Source organism: Gobius niger (genome assembly GCF_951799975.1).
Source record: "Gobius niger genome assembly, chromosome: 2".
Classification (NCBI taxonomy): domain Eukaryota; kingdom Metazoa; phylum Chordata; class Actinopteri; order Gobiiformes; family Gobiidae; genus Gobius; species Gobius niger.
Genome location: NC_136853.1, coordinates 28,783,586 through 28,799,869, shown reverse-complemented (window position 1 = coordinate 28,799,869; position 16,284 = coordinate 28,783,586). Strand labels below are relative to the sequence as shown.

The following is a 16,284-nucleotide window of genomic DNA, read 5'->3' as shown; positions in this document are numbered from 1 at the left end:
GGTGTCTCTTGCCTGTGGGTGCTCAGGTGGAGGTGTGGTGTCTCTGTCCTGTGGGTGCTCAGGTGGAGGTGTGGTGTCTCTGTCCTGTGGGTGCTCAGGTGGAGGTGTGGTGTCTCTGTCCTGTGGGTGCTCAGGTGGAGGTGTGGTGTCTCTGTCCTGTGGGTGCTCAGGTGGAGGTGTGGTGTCTCTGTCCTGTGGGTGCTCAGGTGAAGGTGTGGTGTTTCTGTCCTCTGTGTGCTCAGGTGGAGGTGTGGTGTCTCTGTCCTGTGGGTGCTCAGGTGAAGGTGTGGTGTTTCTGTCCTCTGTGTGCTCAGGTGGAGGTGTGGTGTCTCTGTCCTCTGTGTGCTCAGGTAGAGGTGTGGTGTCTCTGTCCTGTGGGTGCTCAGGTGGAGGTGTGGTGTATCTGTCCTGTGGGTGCTCAGGTGGAGGTGTGGTGTCTCTGTCCTGTGGGTGCTCAGGTGGAGGTGTGGTGTCTCTGTCCTGTGGGTGCTCAGGTGGAGGTGTGGTGTCTCTGTCCTGTGGGTGCTCAGGTGGAGGTGTGGTGTCTCTGTCCTGTGGGTGCTCAGGTGGAGGTGTGGTGTCTCTGTCCTGTGGGTGCTCAGGTGGAGGTGTGGTGTCTCTGTCCTGTGGGTGCTCAGGTGGAGGTGTGGTGTCTCTGTCCTGTGGGTGCTCAGGTGGAGGTGTGGTGTCTCTGCAGCGCCTCCTCTGGGATCTCCTGGGTCAGTGCCCTGTAACGGTGCTGAAATGCTACTCCCGACGCAGACGGCTCCTCAAATGGGGTTTCCACACTTGTCCATCTGTACCCAGCCTTATTATCTATTTATTTTATTCTGTGTGTGCAACGTTTGTATATATTCGGAGATTAAATTATTATTATTAACTTGACTGCCACTGGTCCGGAGGCCCCAATACACACTAATGGAATCACAAAGAAGAAGTTAACATGCTAACGGGCAAAGCTAACTGCGGGCTAACGTCACTTTAAACAGTATTTACAGCCAGGTTTGTGTGAAAAAAAATATTTCCATTGTATAATTGGATGTACAGTAACCCTCTCTCCCTTCGCCTTTTCTGTCAGCGTAGTATTTACTCTCCAAGACATTTAATAAGTTAAAATATCGTAACCTGCAACGACACCTGCAGTTGCGCTCATGGCCTTTAGGGGGAAGAGTTACTTAGTACTGCTTTAAGACCCTCCTTCCCATTGTTCTGTGCTAGTTTGCAGTTCCTCCTGGTGTGTCTACTTCTAGCCCTGCTTTTTCTTGTGGCATTTTGTGGGCTTTTTGGAATAAATCTTTGCATTTTGTAGTGAAGCGATTCATGTATTCATCTACTCACGGCAAAATATATGGTAAGCTAACTGCTCACTATTGCCACAGACTCAGGATACATACAGGGATATCTGCTTGTGCTTTATTAAAGGTTACATTAGACGAGATAAAGGTGAATCAGAGTGCTTCTGGACTCAGACTCTACAACTACAAACTAGCTCCACCAAGCTGGAACAATCTCCCTCTACGTCCGACGGCATTGTAAAAAAACCTGTCCAGCCACAGAGATGATCGCCTCGTGTGAATAGACCTAAATCCGTATCAATGTGCACAATTTCCCAACCTATTTTCCACCTATAGCGTCAGGTGCCATGATGAGGACGAGTGGCCAGGGTAGTGTGTCTAATTATATTATTTGCTTCATGTGTCTTCTGAATAAAAAAAGAAGCAAGTTACTTTGAATTGTCTCTATGGCGGCAACATTCTTCCCTGGTCCCTCCACTGAGCAGACTGAAATAATAATGTTTGTGTCAGATGAAACGAATTTAGCCACTGTGAAGAGGCTGCAAGGATGTTTTCTGCAGCATAAGAAGCTGTTGGTTTGAGGTTCGGAGGGGGATGGAGGCTTGTGAGGATTAATGTTTTGTCAGTGAAGGCAGCTCCACAAACCGACAGCAGCGTTTCCAGTGCCTTCAGGCTGAAACAAGGATTTGAATATGAGAGCGATGCTGTTACAGAGACACAGAGCAGATATTGAGCAACTGTTGCTGAATATGATAATATGCAAAGGCCACTAACCGGGTCTGCAGCACTAAGCATATTATTGTCTATTCACAACTGATCAATTTTACTTCGTCTTCGGACAATTCACTTGGTACAAACTGGAAATAAAGTAACCCAACACATCACACGATTTATTTGTTCCAACATTTGTTATGATTTCACCTGGATTATTGTAGTTAATTTGTTTTTATACTTGCATTCTGATTCGTCTGATTCCTCTGTCCTTTGTTTAAGTAAAATGATTTGAAATGAGTCTTCAGTCTGTAATCTTGTAAAAATCATATTTTTTGTCTTAATTCATTGATATTTTTCATTCAGATTGAACACTGCAAACACAGGAAAGTGGTCTCTTATATCATTCACAAGTATTCCAGTCTACATTTTAATTGCAAGAGTGAGAAGAAGCTTCTGAAGACTGAAGAGAAACATCCTCAATGAACCCATCATTCAATGACTGCTACTTATGCGATGGATGTTTATGGATAACAACTCTGAAGTCTTAATTTTCCCACTCCCATCAAAATCTTTGCGATAGTATCTTAAAATAAGGACATTTCAAACCTATCTTCAAATGTGCACAAGCCCACTGGGCACATTATTTACTGAAGAGCTGTAATCAGCTTTGGCTGTCAGCTGCTGGAGACTTTCCCAGGTAGCGCTAAGCTAAAGGTGTGCTATGAACTCGTTTGATACAAACATGAGAGCAAGTCTTTAACTGATGAATTTGGTAAAGGCTAATTCTCAAGCCATGTGTACAGAGGCATCGATCCACACTGGGGCGGGGTTGTATCCAATCTGCTGCTGGAAAGATAAGCCAACACTGAGCACTGACCTCCAAGACCTCTCCAACTCGTGCACAAAGTACATATTCATTAGGCTCTCAGGCCTGAGTGCATTGTGGTGTAGGCCAGTTAATGTCGTCTCTTAGCAGTGTCTAAAAACTGTGTATAGAAATACTTACATAACATTATGATGCACAGTCTTTTGTGGATTTTTTCCAAGATCTACAATCTATGTTATCATCAATAATCTTTGTTTAAAGAGTTTAAAGCTCCTTTAGAAGAGTAAGGTAACCGCATTCAGTGTCTCTGTGTCTGTGTGTGTTTATTACTTTAATACTGAGCACGCGCAGTCAAGTCGGAGGCTGGTGATGGTTACAAATGAACCAGATAAGATTTGTCATTAAAACTGCATTTCACCAAAATTATCAGTCAGTAACAAGGCGTCGCAGGCTGGAGATGTGTGTATGTGAGAGCGCTGTCCTTGAGTTGCTGGCAGTGGAGATGGATGAGCTGTAATTACACTGATAGAGAGATGATCGGAGGAGGGAAAGAAAACCGAGAGGAGGAGGAACAAGGTTGTGCATGTATTTGTCCTTGGAGACGTAGGCATAACACCAGCACGGGCACTAGCACTGTTTTTGAATGTTGTTAAAAGGAGCACAATGGGATATCGGCCAAAACCTGCAAGAGGTTTCGAATCACACCAGTGGACGATGCTTGTGCATGACGGCAATTCAGACCGGAAGAAACAACTTTTTGAGTGACTGTGCAGGATTTTAGAGGCAGTTGTGGTGAACAGGTCTGGGCTCATTCTACACATTAGGACATGGCTGGAACATGTAGGAGGAGGAAAATACATAATTTTAACATTTTTAAAGTCTCTATGGTCTCTATATATCTTTAACATTGTAGAGGTAGATTGGATTTAAAGGTAGAACTAAACACAACAATTCAGGAAAACATTACAATTTATTAATTGAATCACAGGAATTAATATCCATAATTGTTTTAACAGGGAGAAAGTGTCTATACTCTGAAGAAGGTAAAAATAGAAACTGAAAGGCTTTATCAAGTCTCATTTACTGGCAATGTGTCATGGACACTTGTGATCACTACTTCATTCCTGCAGTGTCTATATTTATCTTTCTCCCCACACAGTTTTTCACTGAAATCTTGCTAAAATAGGTTGTCTGTTCCAACGACTGACTATATTTGATTTTATATCATAATATTTTATAATATGCAAACAAGACCTAGACTCAGTTTAAAAGTACATTTTCAAACATCACTGTAAAAATTCAGAAATTCAGATGTGAACATGAGGCTTCAGTCTCTGTTGCTTTTGTCTTGATACAAATTAACCAGTGCTGCCCTGCTTCTTAATGTTTTATAACTTCTACCATCTCCACACCTTCCTTTCCAAGTCCATAACCTGGCCACCACTTACAGTACATCTCCGCACCATCACACACACACCCGTGCCCTCCGATCAGCCACTGCCAACACCCTGCCACCCCCCTATAATATAATGTATCATAACAGAAAATTACGAGAGCGTCAGACTGTATTTGTAACAGCAGAAAAGGCCTTGCATGGAAATAAATCCGAAAATAGTGTAGTGTTCTCCTCAGTAATCAGTCATTAAAACAACAGAATCAAATTATCATTCCTACCGTCACTCCACTGTCAGTCTGCGTCTCTTTGTAGGTGAAGTTGCAGACAGCCCAGGCCAGGTAGTAGGTGGACATGCGAGGGGTGCGGCTGAAGTGGTTGGTGACCCAGCCATCCTCCTCACTCAGGACACTGCTCTCCACGGGCATGTTGGACAGAGACAGGTACTGCGGGTCGTGGCGCAGCGTCAGGGAGAAAGTGGCCTTGTAAATGGGCTCATCAAAGCAGGGGAAGGCCTTACGGGCGTGGATGGGACTGAACTGGGTCACTGCCAAATACCTGCGAGAGACAAAGCAAATTTTAGTGCATTCCAGATATGCAATGAATGAAATGGTTTACAGATTACTGGATTTCAACCTCGTCATTCAAGTCAGTTTATGCCAACACTGGGAAAAATGAAATCTTATCTCAGCCCAAAATGACTTAAATCTGATGTTTGATTTGATTTGATTTATTTTCACATAATAAAAACAATAGCATGATTACATCTGGTTTCACAAATGTGATGGAATGTGATGGATGTTTAGTCGATTGATTTGTGTAAAATGGCCAATTTTCATTTGCACCAATATGTCAACACTGCACCGTTTCTCAATGCGGCCGAAAAACCGCTGTGTTTATGTGTAGTGACTGATTTTATGTGGACTTCTCCAGTCCCATGTTAACACATAGGAGAAAAGGGGCGGGCACAATTCATGGCGGCGCCCACGCGAGGCTCCGGAATAAGGTGAATACGGAGTTTAAAAATGTTAATACTAAGTATTTTCATCCCCTACATGTTCCAGCCATGTCCTAATGTGTAGAATGAGCTCAGACCTCTTCACCACAACTGCCTCTAAAATCCTGCACTGTCACTCAAAAAGGTGTTAATTCAGGTCCTATGTGCCGTCATGCACGACCTTGATATAGAAGATGCAGTTACGCATAAGACCTGAGGTGGCAGAAGTGAGCACAAAATGACTAACTTGCATCTAGCCCCTTTAAATCATCTAAAATGACAATGGGACTGATATTTACGCTTTGAAACTCGTGTTTGTAACTAATGGAAAGAGGCTGCAACTCTCTCACAGATCATTTTGAGTGAAAAAAGCTTTCACAGTTGCCTGCTCTATTGTTGGGCTGCTTCTTGTGTTCGTTCGGGGGGAGATCCATCTCTTTTCACAATTGAGATCCGGTTCGAACCATTCACCGTAAAGAGACGATCAAAAGAGCCGGTCAGCCATGAACGTCACATCACTATTGGTCTGCTACGCTCATCCCAGAACATGCACAGGAAGAAGAGGAAGGGGGAGCTGACCAGTGCAGGACACCACGCTCTGAAACAGGGACAAACCCAGAAACGTGCACCGTTTCAAAGGATCACTGAAGGCAGTTCTCCGGTTTCCCCGACAAAAACACGCTGTGGCTCTGGACTAACCCAACACCTGGACACAATTTTGACAAATAAAGCACTTACTTACTTACTTATATGCAGACAACAACAGCACCCGTGTTTGTACAGTATGCCTATGCTGAACAGGTGCAATGTTCAAATTCGTTTCGTCCATTTGCATCATCAGAAAGGGCAGGTCAGCATGTTTGTGAAGAGTTGGCAAGAGAAGAGGTATGAATCACAAAAGAACAAACAGCAAGTGTATGCAGCAGAAGTGAGGCATTATGTTCTGAGAGCCAGGTCCAGTCATAATGCGTTTGTAGCCATGACAACAGCCTTTACAATAATACAATCTTTATCAAAGGCTGAGCAACACTGCAAAAAAATCAAAAGAAAAGTTAGTCGGTGCTCCACCAAAAAGCAGGCGAAAACAGCAGAGATGAGGTAGTTCTAAGTATTAACAACAAAACACCACTCCCCAGAAACATGGGTTTGTGGAAAACCACCATTATACTGGGAGTTACAGTACTTCCCTCAATAGAAAATTATATTGGCCAACTGTGAATTTTACTTGAAAGGTTTTTTTTTTCATCAGACCAACTGTGTTGGCAGGAAATGAAATGCCAAAACACATCAAGACATGACACCTAAATCCTGGTAAAAATCCATCAATTCTATCAATAAAAACCTTACAAGAGATCAAATAAAACCAATTACCCGCAATATTTTGCATTATCGGGTATAAAAACTATTTTAATAAAGATATAAGGAAGAAATATTACTTATTATTCATTCATAGCACATTTACAATAATACTAACTACCTTAAGTGTTTCATTGAAAAATGATAAGAAAAAGAAAAATAATAAAAATACAACACGTGCAAACTGATTATTTGTCACTTTTTAAGGGTTCATGGATATAACTCAGAAAAGGACATGTGACTCCAGTCTTCTACTCTCCACCTGCTTGAGAATCTCTCCCTAAGTATATTCAGATTCTTCATCATTTATTTGGGACATATGCTATAAGGAAGCCGGCACCCTCCAGAAGTACAAACTGGAGGGTCTGGCCCAGCATATAAGCAGACTAAGCAGCTGCTTAGGGCCCCGAGAAAAGTGCATACATTTTTATTGCAGAAAATATTCAAAATAATGTTGCGTAAACAGCAGTGCAGTGCTAAATATAGTGTACAAAATAATTAAATTCTGTTTATTTAGCCTTACATTTATTTTTGAACTGTTCATGTGTGGGATATGTGCTTAGCTGTTAACAACAACAACAAGTGAGAAGTTAGTGAGAAGAAGTGGCCGATCAGCAAAAGTTTATTGAGGGCCCCACGTCAACTTGCGCCTAGGACTAGAGGTTAGATTTTAGGCCCGAGCCCGAGCCCGGCCCGAGCCCGACCCGAATGCCGGGCTGAGATTTCCCGCATGAGAGTCGGGGTCGGGCTCAAGTTTTTATTTTTTTAATTTTTTTTAATTAATGTCATTATAATCTCTAATAAAAATCTATGCAATAGGCGGAGTCTATTGGATACAAAATGTGGCAATACGCAATATAAAATAGAGGAGTCCGGGAGGGAGGTGGTGCAGGTGCGGGGGGCGGACGCACATGCTGCTGTGTTGTCACGTTTAAGCAGCATGGTCAGGCTGTGATACCGGCGCCACACAGAGAACATCACTCTTCAGTCTTTCTCTCAGGACAACGTTTCATTACGTAAAAAGTAGCTTTTGTAGAGCGCGATGTTTATGAAACATGAAGGAGGAGGAGAGAGAGATACGGAAAAGAGGAGACGGCAAAGAGGAGACAAGACACATTGAGCTGCGGCGCTGGCTGCTCCACGCCGCGTACGTCTCTGCCCACCCAGGTATGTGCGCTACTGCTGCGTGCACGTATGTCGTGCGCGTAGCCGCGTACCTCGCAAACATGGTGCTGCTGTGCAGATGCACCTATCTGAGCCTTAAATAAATAATTATTTACGTCGGGTTTGTTTCGGGTTCGGGCTGACAATTCATGTTAATTGCTCGGGCTGGGTCGGGTCGGGCTTTATAACAGCGGGCTCGGGTCGGGTCAGGCTTGATTTTTTGGGCCCGATCTAATCTCTACCTAGGACCCCGTGAAGGCCTGGGCCGGCCCTGCATACAGTATGTTAGTTTACTTGAGATGTGCGCTATGGCCAGATATTTCAACAACCAAACAACAACACCTGAAGTGGATTTCGCTTAAACACAGAGATCGCCATCTGGAAAAGAACCATATTCACATTCAACAATGGAGGTGGGACTTTCATGTTTTGGAGCTGTTCACTCCCTTGGACATGGGCCCGCAAACTCAAGGCCATTTCAGTCCAAAATTGAGCAATATTAATAGAATTAAACACCACCAATCCGATCCAACTATTCATATTTCAGATTTAAACACTTCAATGAAGCAGCTTTGAAGGTGTGTTTTTTACACCACAGAGTTTATCCAGGCAGCAGCAGGTCAAACTAGAACTTTTGAATGTCTTTTAAAATTGTTATTAGGGATGTAACTTAAGGATTCATCGTAAATCTATTTAAAATCTATTTAATATGTGTCAAATGTGAATTGATGTAGAAAATAAAACAATCGATGTTATAGCCACTCTCAACTACTCCATTTTGCACGACTGGAATAGCTGAATTTTCACATTGCATCGTTAGAAACAGCGAGCTAAGTTTTTCTCAAGACAAGCTCCACACCTCCCCCTGCCACACCTAGTCAACACACGTGTAGGCATCGAAGCAACAGATGCAGCTAAAGTTAGTGGCTACACAGTCAGAGATTAGCTTTAGTGGCTAACGCAGAGCTTAGCATTATGACAGAAGTTTAAGATCGCAAACTGACAAACATCTGACCGACAAGTTTTTTCCTCCTTTTGTTTACAAAGGCTGCAACAGGAGCAAAAAAAAAATCCTTGGATAGTTGGTTAACGGTGGACATTAATCATCCAACAGAGATGTATTTAAGATTAGGCACCAGCTCACTATCCTTAAAGCAGGGGTGTCCAAACTTTTTTCATGGGGGGCCGCATATTGAAGCGTACACGGGGTGAAGGGCCGTAGATCAGTAGTTAGTGCCGCAAAACCTTCGACTAGCAGAGGTTTAAATTGTGCCCCATACCTCTATTTAAGCTTAAAACCTTCATGTCAGCTCAGTCTCACAGTAAAATGTTAGTTGTTCGGTTAGAATTGTATAGAATTATTACATGTCAGATAAAAAGGTCCATCTCTGGTGATGTGTACCGATACAGCAAGAGGCTGAGGGCCACCATAAATTGGTCTGAGGGCCGCATTTGGCCCCTGGGCCGCACTTTGGACACCCCTGCCTTAAGGTTAGTGGCTAGGGCAGGGTCAGGGTGAAGCTGAGCAATATCTTCAACTTTACTGCGCGGACATCGAAGTGCTCCTAAGGTGTTATTACGCCTTACAATATAGAACCCCCTTTTTATCCAGCTAGAAAATCGACATGTTTCATTTTGTGTAACTAAACTTGGATCGATCGATTTGTTTATAAATAAAAAAATGAAAAGTGTGATGCGCAAAAGTAAAGGCCCCCCTTTCCTTTTAGTGCAACCAATTGGCTTCAGAAGTTGGCTGATGATTTCTGAATGATCACATGTTGACCCAATGACTAAATAGAGTCTTCCTGTGTGTAATCTAATGTCAGTTCAAATACAGCTGCTCTGTGATGGTCTCAGAGGTCTGTGAAGAGACTATTGTGGAGCAGAAGCATCATGAAGTCCAAGAATACACCAGAAAGGTCTGGGATAAAGTTATTGAGAAGTTTAAAGCTGGGTTAAGTTATAAAAAGATTTCCAAAGCTTTGAGCATCTCTCAAAGTCCAGTTAAATATACCATCCAGGAATAGAAAGCGTTTTTCATCACTGCAAACCTACCAAGACCCGGCCGTCCTCCTTAACTTACTGACCGAACAAGGAGAGCACTGACCGGAGCTGTTACCAAGAAGCCTATGACGACCCTGGATGAACTGCAAAGAGCTACAGCTCAGGTGGGGGAAACTGTCCACAGAACAACTATTAGTAGTACACTGCACAAATATAGCCTTTATGGCAGAGTGACTAGAACGAGTCATTTTTGAAAGAAAACCATAAGAAGTCCCATTTGCTGTTTGCCAGAAGCCACATGGAGGCCACATGGTGGCTTCTCCAAAACAGAAACATGGACTTGTTTGTTTTCTTTTAAAAATGCTACTCTGTTATAAAGGCCAGATTTGTGCAGTGTACGACTAATAGTTGCATACCACCGTAAACACCGCACATATATAGTCATCAAACTCACTGACCTTGTAGATTATCAAACAGCCCAAATAATGTTCAGAGTACAGCAGAATACTCTACCAAACAACATACAAACGCATTTTCTCACACAACAAAATGTGTACAGCCTCAGGAGTACTGATGACCATAAATTTACAATACAAACGTTCAAATCAACTATGAAAAGTTTTTGTGTTTCCATTACTGGTGCCAAATTATGGAATGATTTAAGCTCAGATCTAAAACTGTGCTCAAGCATGAATCAGTTTAAGAAGAAATATAAAGAAAACATTTTTTGGAAATATGAGACAACAGAACTTACAGATTATTAAGTGATTTGTCTCATGTGTGTGCCTTGTTACTATTTCTACTTAGCAATTTTCTTTTGAGTTTTGAGTAACTATGTAGGAACAGGAAAATGATGATGTTATCAATATGTTTTTGAACTAGGGGGTGGGGTTAAATAAGTTTAACTTCTCCTCACTCCTTTTTGGACATGTGCATTTGTATTTGGCTTTTCAAGGGAACTGACAAGTTTGCTTTGTCTTTTTTGATTTGTAACAGCCTTTACGTTTAAAATTTTGTAAAGGTGTTGTGTTGCTCACATGTTCAAAATAAAATAACGAACGAACGATATTGTGTCTAAAATGGCCATTTCTTTCTTCTTTCTTTCTTTCTTTGTAGAATTGTAAGTATTAAAGTAATGATAGTCTTCAGCACTTGCTAATAATAGACGGAAGCACTCCAAGTCAGTCAGTCTGCACTTACACCCTAAATGCTCCGAGCTCATATGCTGTAAAATTTAAAACAATATGTAAGTCTGATACCATGTTATTGCAGCATTGAAAACATAAACAAATGGTGTTTAGCTCTAGCGCAAAACAGACTGAAGGACTCCTTGTACAGCGAGCAGTCTTTACCTAAAAGGTAAACAGTGTGTCCTTGTGAAGCCATCACCTCTCTACTTACAAAACTGAACGCATGTATTTCAAAGCTGAACCAATAGAAGAACTCCAGACAGAATATATGATGGTGTTGTACAAGGGGGGCTCAGTCGTACTCTTTGAACCAGGCGAACTTATCAAAGAGGAAATTTACAGACCTCACAGGTTAAGGATAATCCTCCGGAGACCGAGTCGGCAGGTTGGCTCGAAGCTCACAGAAAACTTTTGACAGTATTTAGCATTTTTCAGTAAAAAAAAAAAAAGAAGAAGAAAAAAGCACACTTTTGTTCTGAGATAATCCACAATAAACAGAAACTCCCTGTTCCCTGTGATTTCCTTAAGCTGCATTGATTATTCCCATATCAGAGCTTTGTTGGGTTCGTCAGTCTGTCACCTGACATTGCAACACAGGAAAAAAAGTTGACTCTGGGGAAATAATCCCTCTGAAAACTTTTGTTATCATTTTACGCTGGATTTGAAGAAAAGAACACATGAAAGAAAGAAGGAATGGTGCAAGAGGGGGTAATGTAAAAGGTGCGCTGTCGGGATAAAGGCCCCAACGAATCATGTGAAAAGACGAGCTCTATGTAAAGAAATAGAGAGATGAAACCTGTCATAGCTGAGTTCGAATGAATGGAGACGTGGCAGGGGAGGCAGATAGAGGCTCGGTATAGAGGGGGGGAAACCAGTACCAAAACCAGGATTAAAGGAGTGAGAGTCTCAGTCACAGGGAGGAAGAATGACAGATAAAGCAAAGGAGAAACAGACAAAAGTCAACATGGAAGGGTAGAGTGAGAGACGGGGAAAGGGGGGGGCAAAGCCAGACAGGAAGCACGGTGTTGAGGGGAATGCAAATAAGGACCTTTGAATTAGGACAAACAACTTGTGATATCAAAGAGTAACAGCTCTGTATTTAATATCTGCACATGTTAATTTTGCCATTTAAAGAACCTTTGATTGATATAGGCGCATTGAGAGACACGTCCTTGGCCTAATGACGTTCCTTCATTTCATATCACCACATTAGCAAGTAATTTTACAGTAGAGCAGTAAACATAGTTGCGTGCGATATACAGTAATTAAAAGCTGTAAAAACATAGATGAAACACCATACATTTTAAAAGTGAATGTGACTTGAAGAAATAAAATAAATAAACACTTATTAAATGGCAGAGTTGGTATGGGGGTGTTTCCGTTCAATCCATTGAAAACGTTTCTGGTCAGATGAGGTTTACTGACGACGACATAAAAACGATAAGTAGGGCTGGGTACTGTTGAACGATCCCATGTTTGGTATCGAAACAAAGGTTCAGGTTCTACTGGTATCGAAAGCAGGAACCAAAAAGAAATAGATCTATATACTCAAGTTTTGATGCTGCTGGTCACTGAAATGTAAAGGAAACAAAAGTGAAAGACAAGTTGACAAATAAATGTGAAAAAATTGGGGAAACAAATTCAACAAATGTCAAAATTGAGGGGGGGGGGGGGCATTTTGGGAAAAAACATGGATAAATCTGGAAATATTTGAGGAAAAATTGGGGGGGGGAAATAAAAAAGAAAGAAAAGTTTTTAAAAATGAAAAAAACAATTTTTAAGCATGTGGAAAAAATGGGTAAAATTTAGGGGGGGAAATAGAAAAAAATATGGTACATTTGGGAAAAACATGAAAAAATTCTTTAAAAACGGGGAAAAAAATAAAAAAAACTTGGAAAGCCGTTTGTCGTTAAAGCAGTACTAAGTAACTCATGCCCCTAGAGGCCATAAGCACCACTGCAGGCGTCATAGCATGTTACGTTTTTTTAGTCATATATTGTCCGTGAGAGTAAATACTGCACTGAATTACACAATGGAGATCATTTTTTTCACTCAAACTTGGCTGTAAACATTGCTAAAGTGGTGCTAGCGCGCAGTTAGCTTTGCCCGATAGCCTGTTAGCTTCTTCTTCGTGATTCCATTAGTGTGTATTGGTGACTCTGACCCGGAGGCAGGGGAGTTGCAAGCGTGGTTTTCAGGCCAGAGACACCAGGGGGAGATGAAAGACCCCCCAATCATCCCATTAACACTTGTATTACCCCCAGAGGGATTACGGAAAGGATTTATTACGGTAAACACTGCTTTTGTTGTGCTGCTTTAAAGGAGGTTTCTTGGTTGTTTCACCTTAAACAAATGATACAAATGCAAAAGAAATTAAATGGAAGGAAAAGGAATAAATTAACATTATTAATCCGTTTTATGGTTCCATATGGCAAATATTTTAGTATAGGTATCGAAAAAAAGTATCGTTCAGGTATCGGTATCGAAAACAATTGAACGGTACCCAGTCCTAACAACAAGCAACCCCTGTTCTAATACATAAATGTATTGTCACAGTGCAATGCGACTATATCCCCAGCTCTTGTTCGATTTATGGGTGGGGGTGTAGCCGGCAATGAAGGTGTTGGAGTGAAGGCTAGAATGTGGGGTGTTTCGAGATGATGATGAGGAACACGGAGAAGGTAGAGGGTGATAAACAGCAGCCGCCTGAGACACAGCGCAGAGGAATAAAAGAGAAAGCCTGAGAGGAAGCAGATAAAAAGAGAATCTATTAAGACCAGAGGATGAGTCTGTCACACACACCACATCATGCGCCGGGCTCCACATATTAACACACACAGCACGACACGACATTCCGCACGCTGCCAACTCTCACTACAGCCACGCAACACCTGAAGTCACCCAAATCCTGATTGACAACCAGGCCCCCAGTGTCACCCCTGACAACCACGACTCACAAGCAGCTAAGTGTGTGCGTGTGTGGTAATGATCGCCATTTAAGGCTGAAGACCGGGTTTGAAAATACACCCTGTCTGAACTCTGAACACTGATTTTGTAGCACATGTACTGCAGCACGTAGGAAAAGTGAGCCTTTTGTGGGGTATAGTATTAGGTGGTGGCAGTCTTTGTGTTTTGGAGAGATTTTCACGACAAAGACATGTAAACTCTGCCTACCATGGATAAATTCATGCTTAGTGCATTTATTAGTGTGAGCTATCGCTGGGTTGCAGGTTCTAGAATGAGATGATGACACAGGACCCAGTGAGTCAGTTTTTCCTATTAATGGCATTACACTTTCACAAGTCGTATCAAAAAAGAAAATGTATGAATCAAATGTTTGTACAAGACCAAAAATGTGCTCAAAAACAAAATAATTTTACCTCTATATAATATTACAGGCCTTTAGAACACTGTGACGGCACTCTGTACTTGTGCACTGATCATTAGGGTTGTTCCGATGATCGTGATGGATGAGCACTATCATGATGCAAAGCCACCATCGTGATGCTACGCCCCCTCCTGTCAGGAATGCGCACTGATCTTCTGTAGGCCGAGTAAACCTAATAAACTTTTAAAAATAAATAAATAAACTCATGAATATAACAAACATGCATGCTAGTTTAAGTAGCCTGACAGAGACATGACGTGATAGCCGTAATAAAAAAAAAAGACGCAGCAGCAGAACTAGCAGAGAGAAGCATGGATTTGGATATTCTCATGAAGGACTGAGAGAGGAGAGAGAGAGAGAGAGAGAGAGAGGAGAGAGAGAGGAGAGAGAGAGAGAGAGAAGAGAGAGAGAAGAGGCGCGGTGCAGGAGGTACGAGGCTACGAGCACACAGCTGGGGCGGCGCGTGGAGCTTTAAAAACGTAGGCTACAATGCAAACTGCTAAATATTGTCCCGTTCACCCACTGTTTCTTAAACATTATGTTAAAATTAAGACAATGCAAATAATAAGCACATTTACATTTATATTAGCGTGATAAGAGCCTTGATATTTAGGAGCTGATGATGCTCTGAATAAGTCGTTCTCTTGAGACTTTTCTCTTTGAGGTAAACCGATTCAGAGCAACAGAAAAGTTTTAACACATTTCTGTTGCAAAATTCAAGGCTATGTAAATGTCTTTAAAAAATGCTTATAATGAGAAATCGTCCATCACAATGGTTTACTGTAAACATCGTCCACTGCCAATTAAGGGGACGTCGCCCAACCCTACTGATCATTGATCAAGATCTTACACCCTGTGACTTCGCACATTGGTCTGTTATCCTCTGTATTTAGATTCTACACATCTATAGTTCAATAAATTCAAATGAACAAAGGATTTAATTTATTCATGGTCACTCGTTCAGTGGTTTGATCAAAAAGCGTCTGCACTTTCATTATAGGTAGCTGTGGCCTACGCCTCATGCATGGATTTATGGCCTGGTCAATCAGTTCTCTGCTGAGCCCAGGGAGGAATGGAAATGACATTATTTCCTGATGTAATGTGTTCCATTATCTCATCTGGAGATGCACAGAAGGAGAAACACTGAATGACAAGCGACACACATCTACACACATCTACTCAATCGCTCAGGGACGAGCCGGTCCTCATTCAGATTCAAAGAAGTGACTGACGCACAAACTGTCGAGTCAGGTGCTTCACAAAGCATTTGTGTGTATTCGACAAGAAGTGTTTTTTTTTATAATGATCTCATAAACACATCTGGGCTGGACACACTCAGCTTCTCATGAGTGACAGCTCAGATTGCATTGCTATATGCGTCTCATTGTAACACTGCAGTGCATAAGCTTCTGCAGCTATAGTTTTACACAGGAAGAGCTAAACAGGCTGATTCATCATCTCTGCCAGAGCATATGGATGTGATGAGGGTGCAGCAGGAGGAGGGGACCTGCTCTATTCACTCAGATTTCAATGTTCCTTTATTTAGAGGAAGAGAGAGGATAAAAATAAACATGATAAGGGCAAACTAAAAACCAAACGGGAGTCATTTTACAGCCGGATGCCTTATAAACAGGACCACAGATTGTTAATAAGTAAATATTTACAGGTGAAATACAGTGATACAATGTTCTTGTGTCTTATGAAAAAACTGCAATCAGCCGCACTGTGTCAACTAATAGCTGTCTACTAATTTAACAAAATAAAGTGAAGCACTAAAAATACATGACAATTATAAACAGTCAACTTGGAAGCCAGTCTGCTGCTCTATTGCGTGTAAGTCAAAGACAATGGAGATTTTATATTTCCATCTCTGGAACTGAATCATGATTTCATTTGTATTAAAGATCCAAAAGAAATAACACATTTTAGAGCAATTTCAAAAGCCAATACTACAAAA

At 41.8% G+C, this 16,284-nt stretch overlaps 1 protein-coding gene across 1 annotated transcript in view; it reads right to left on the bottom strand.

The window, feature by feature from the left end:
- The window catches only part of trhde.1 (thyrotropin releasing hormone degrading enzyme, tandem duplicate 1), a 154,803-nt gene that overhangs the window by 128,794 nt on the left and 9,725 nt on the right, over positions 1 to 16,284 (bottom strand). Inside the window, exon 3 of the mRNA XM_079551519.1 lies at positions 4,510 to 4,786. Within this exon, the coding sequence (XP_079407645.1) occupies positions 4,510 to 4,786 (277 nt within the window). The remainder of the gene's footprint in view (positions 1 to 4,509; positions 4,787 to 16,284) is intronic.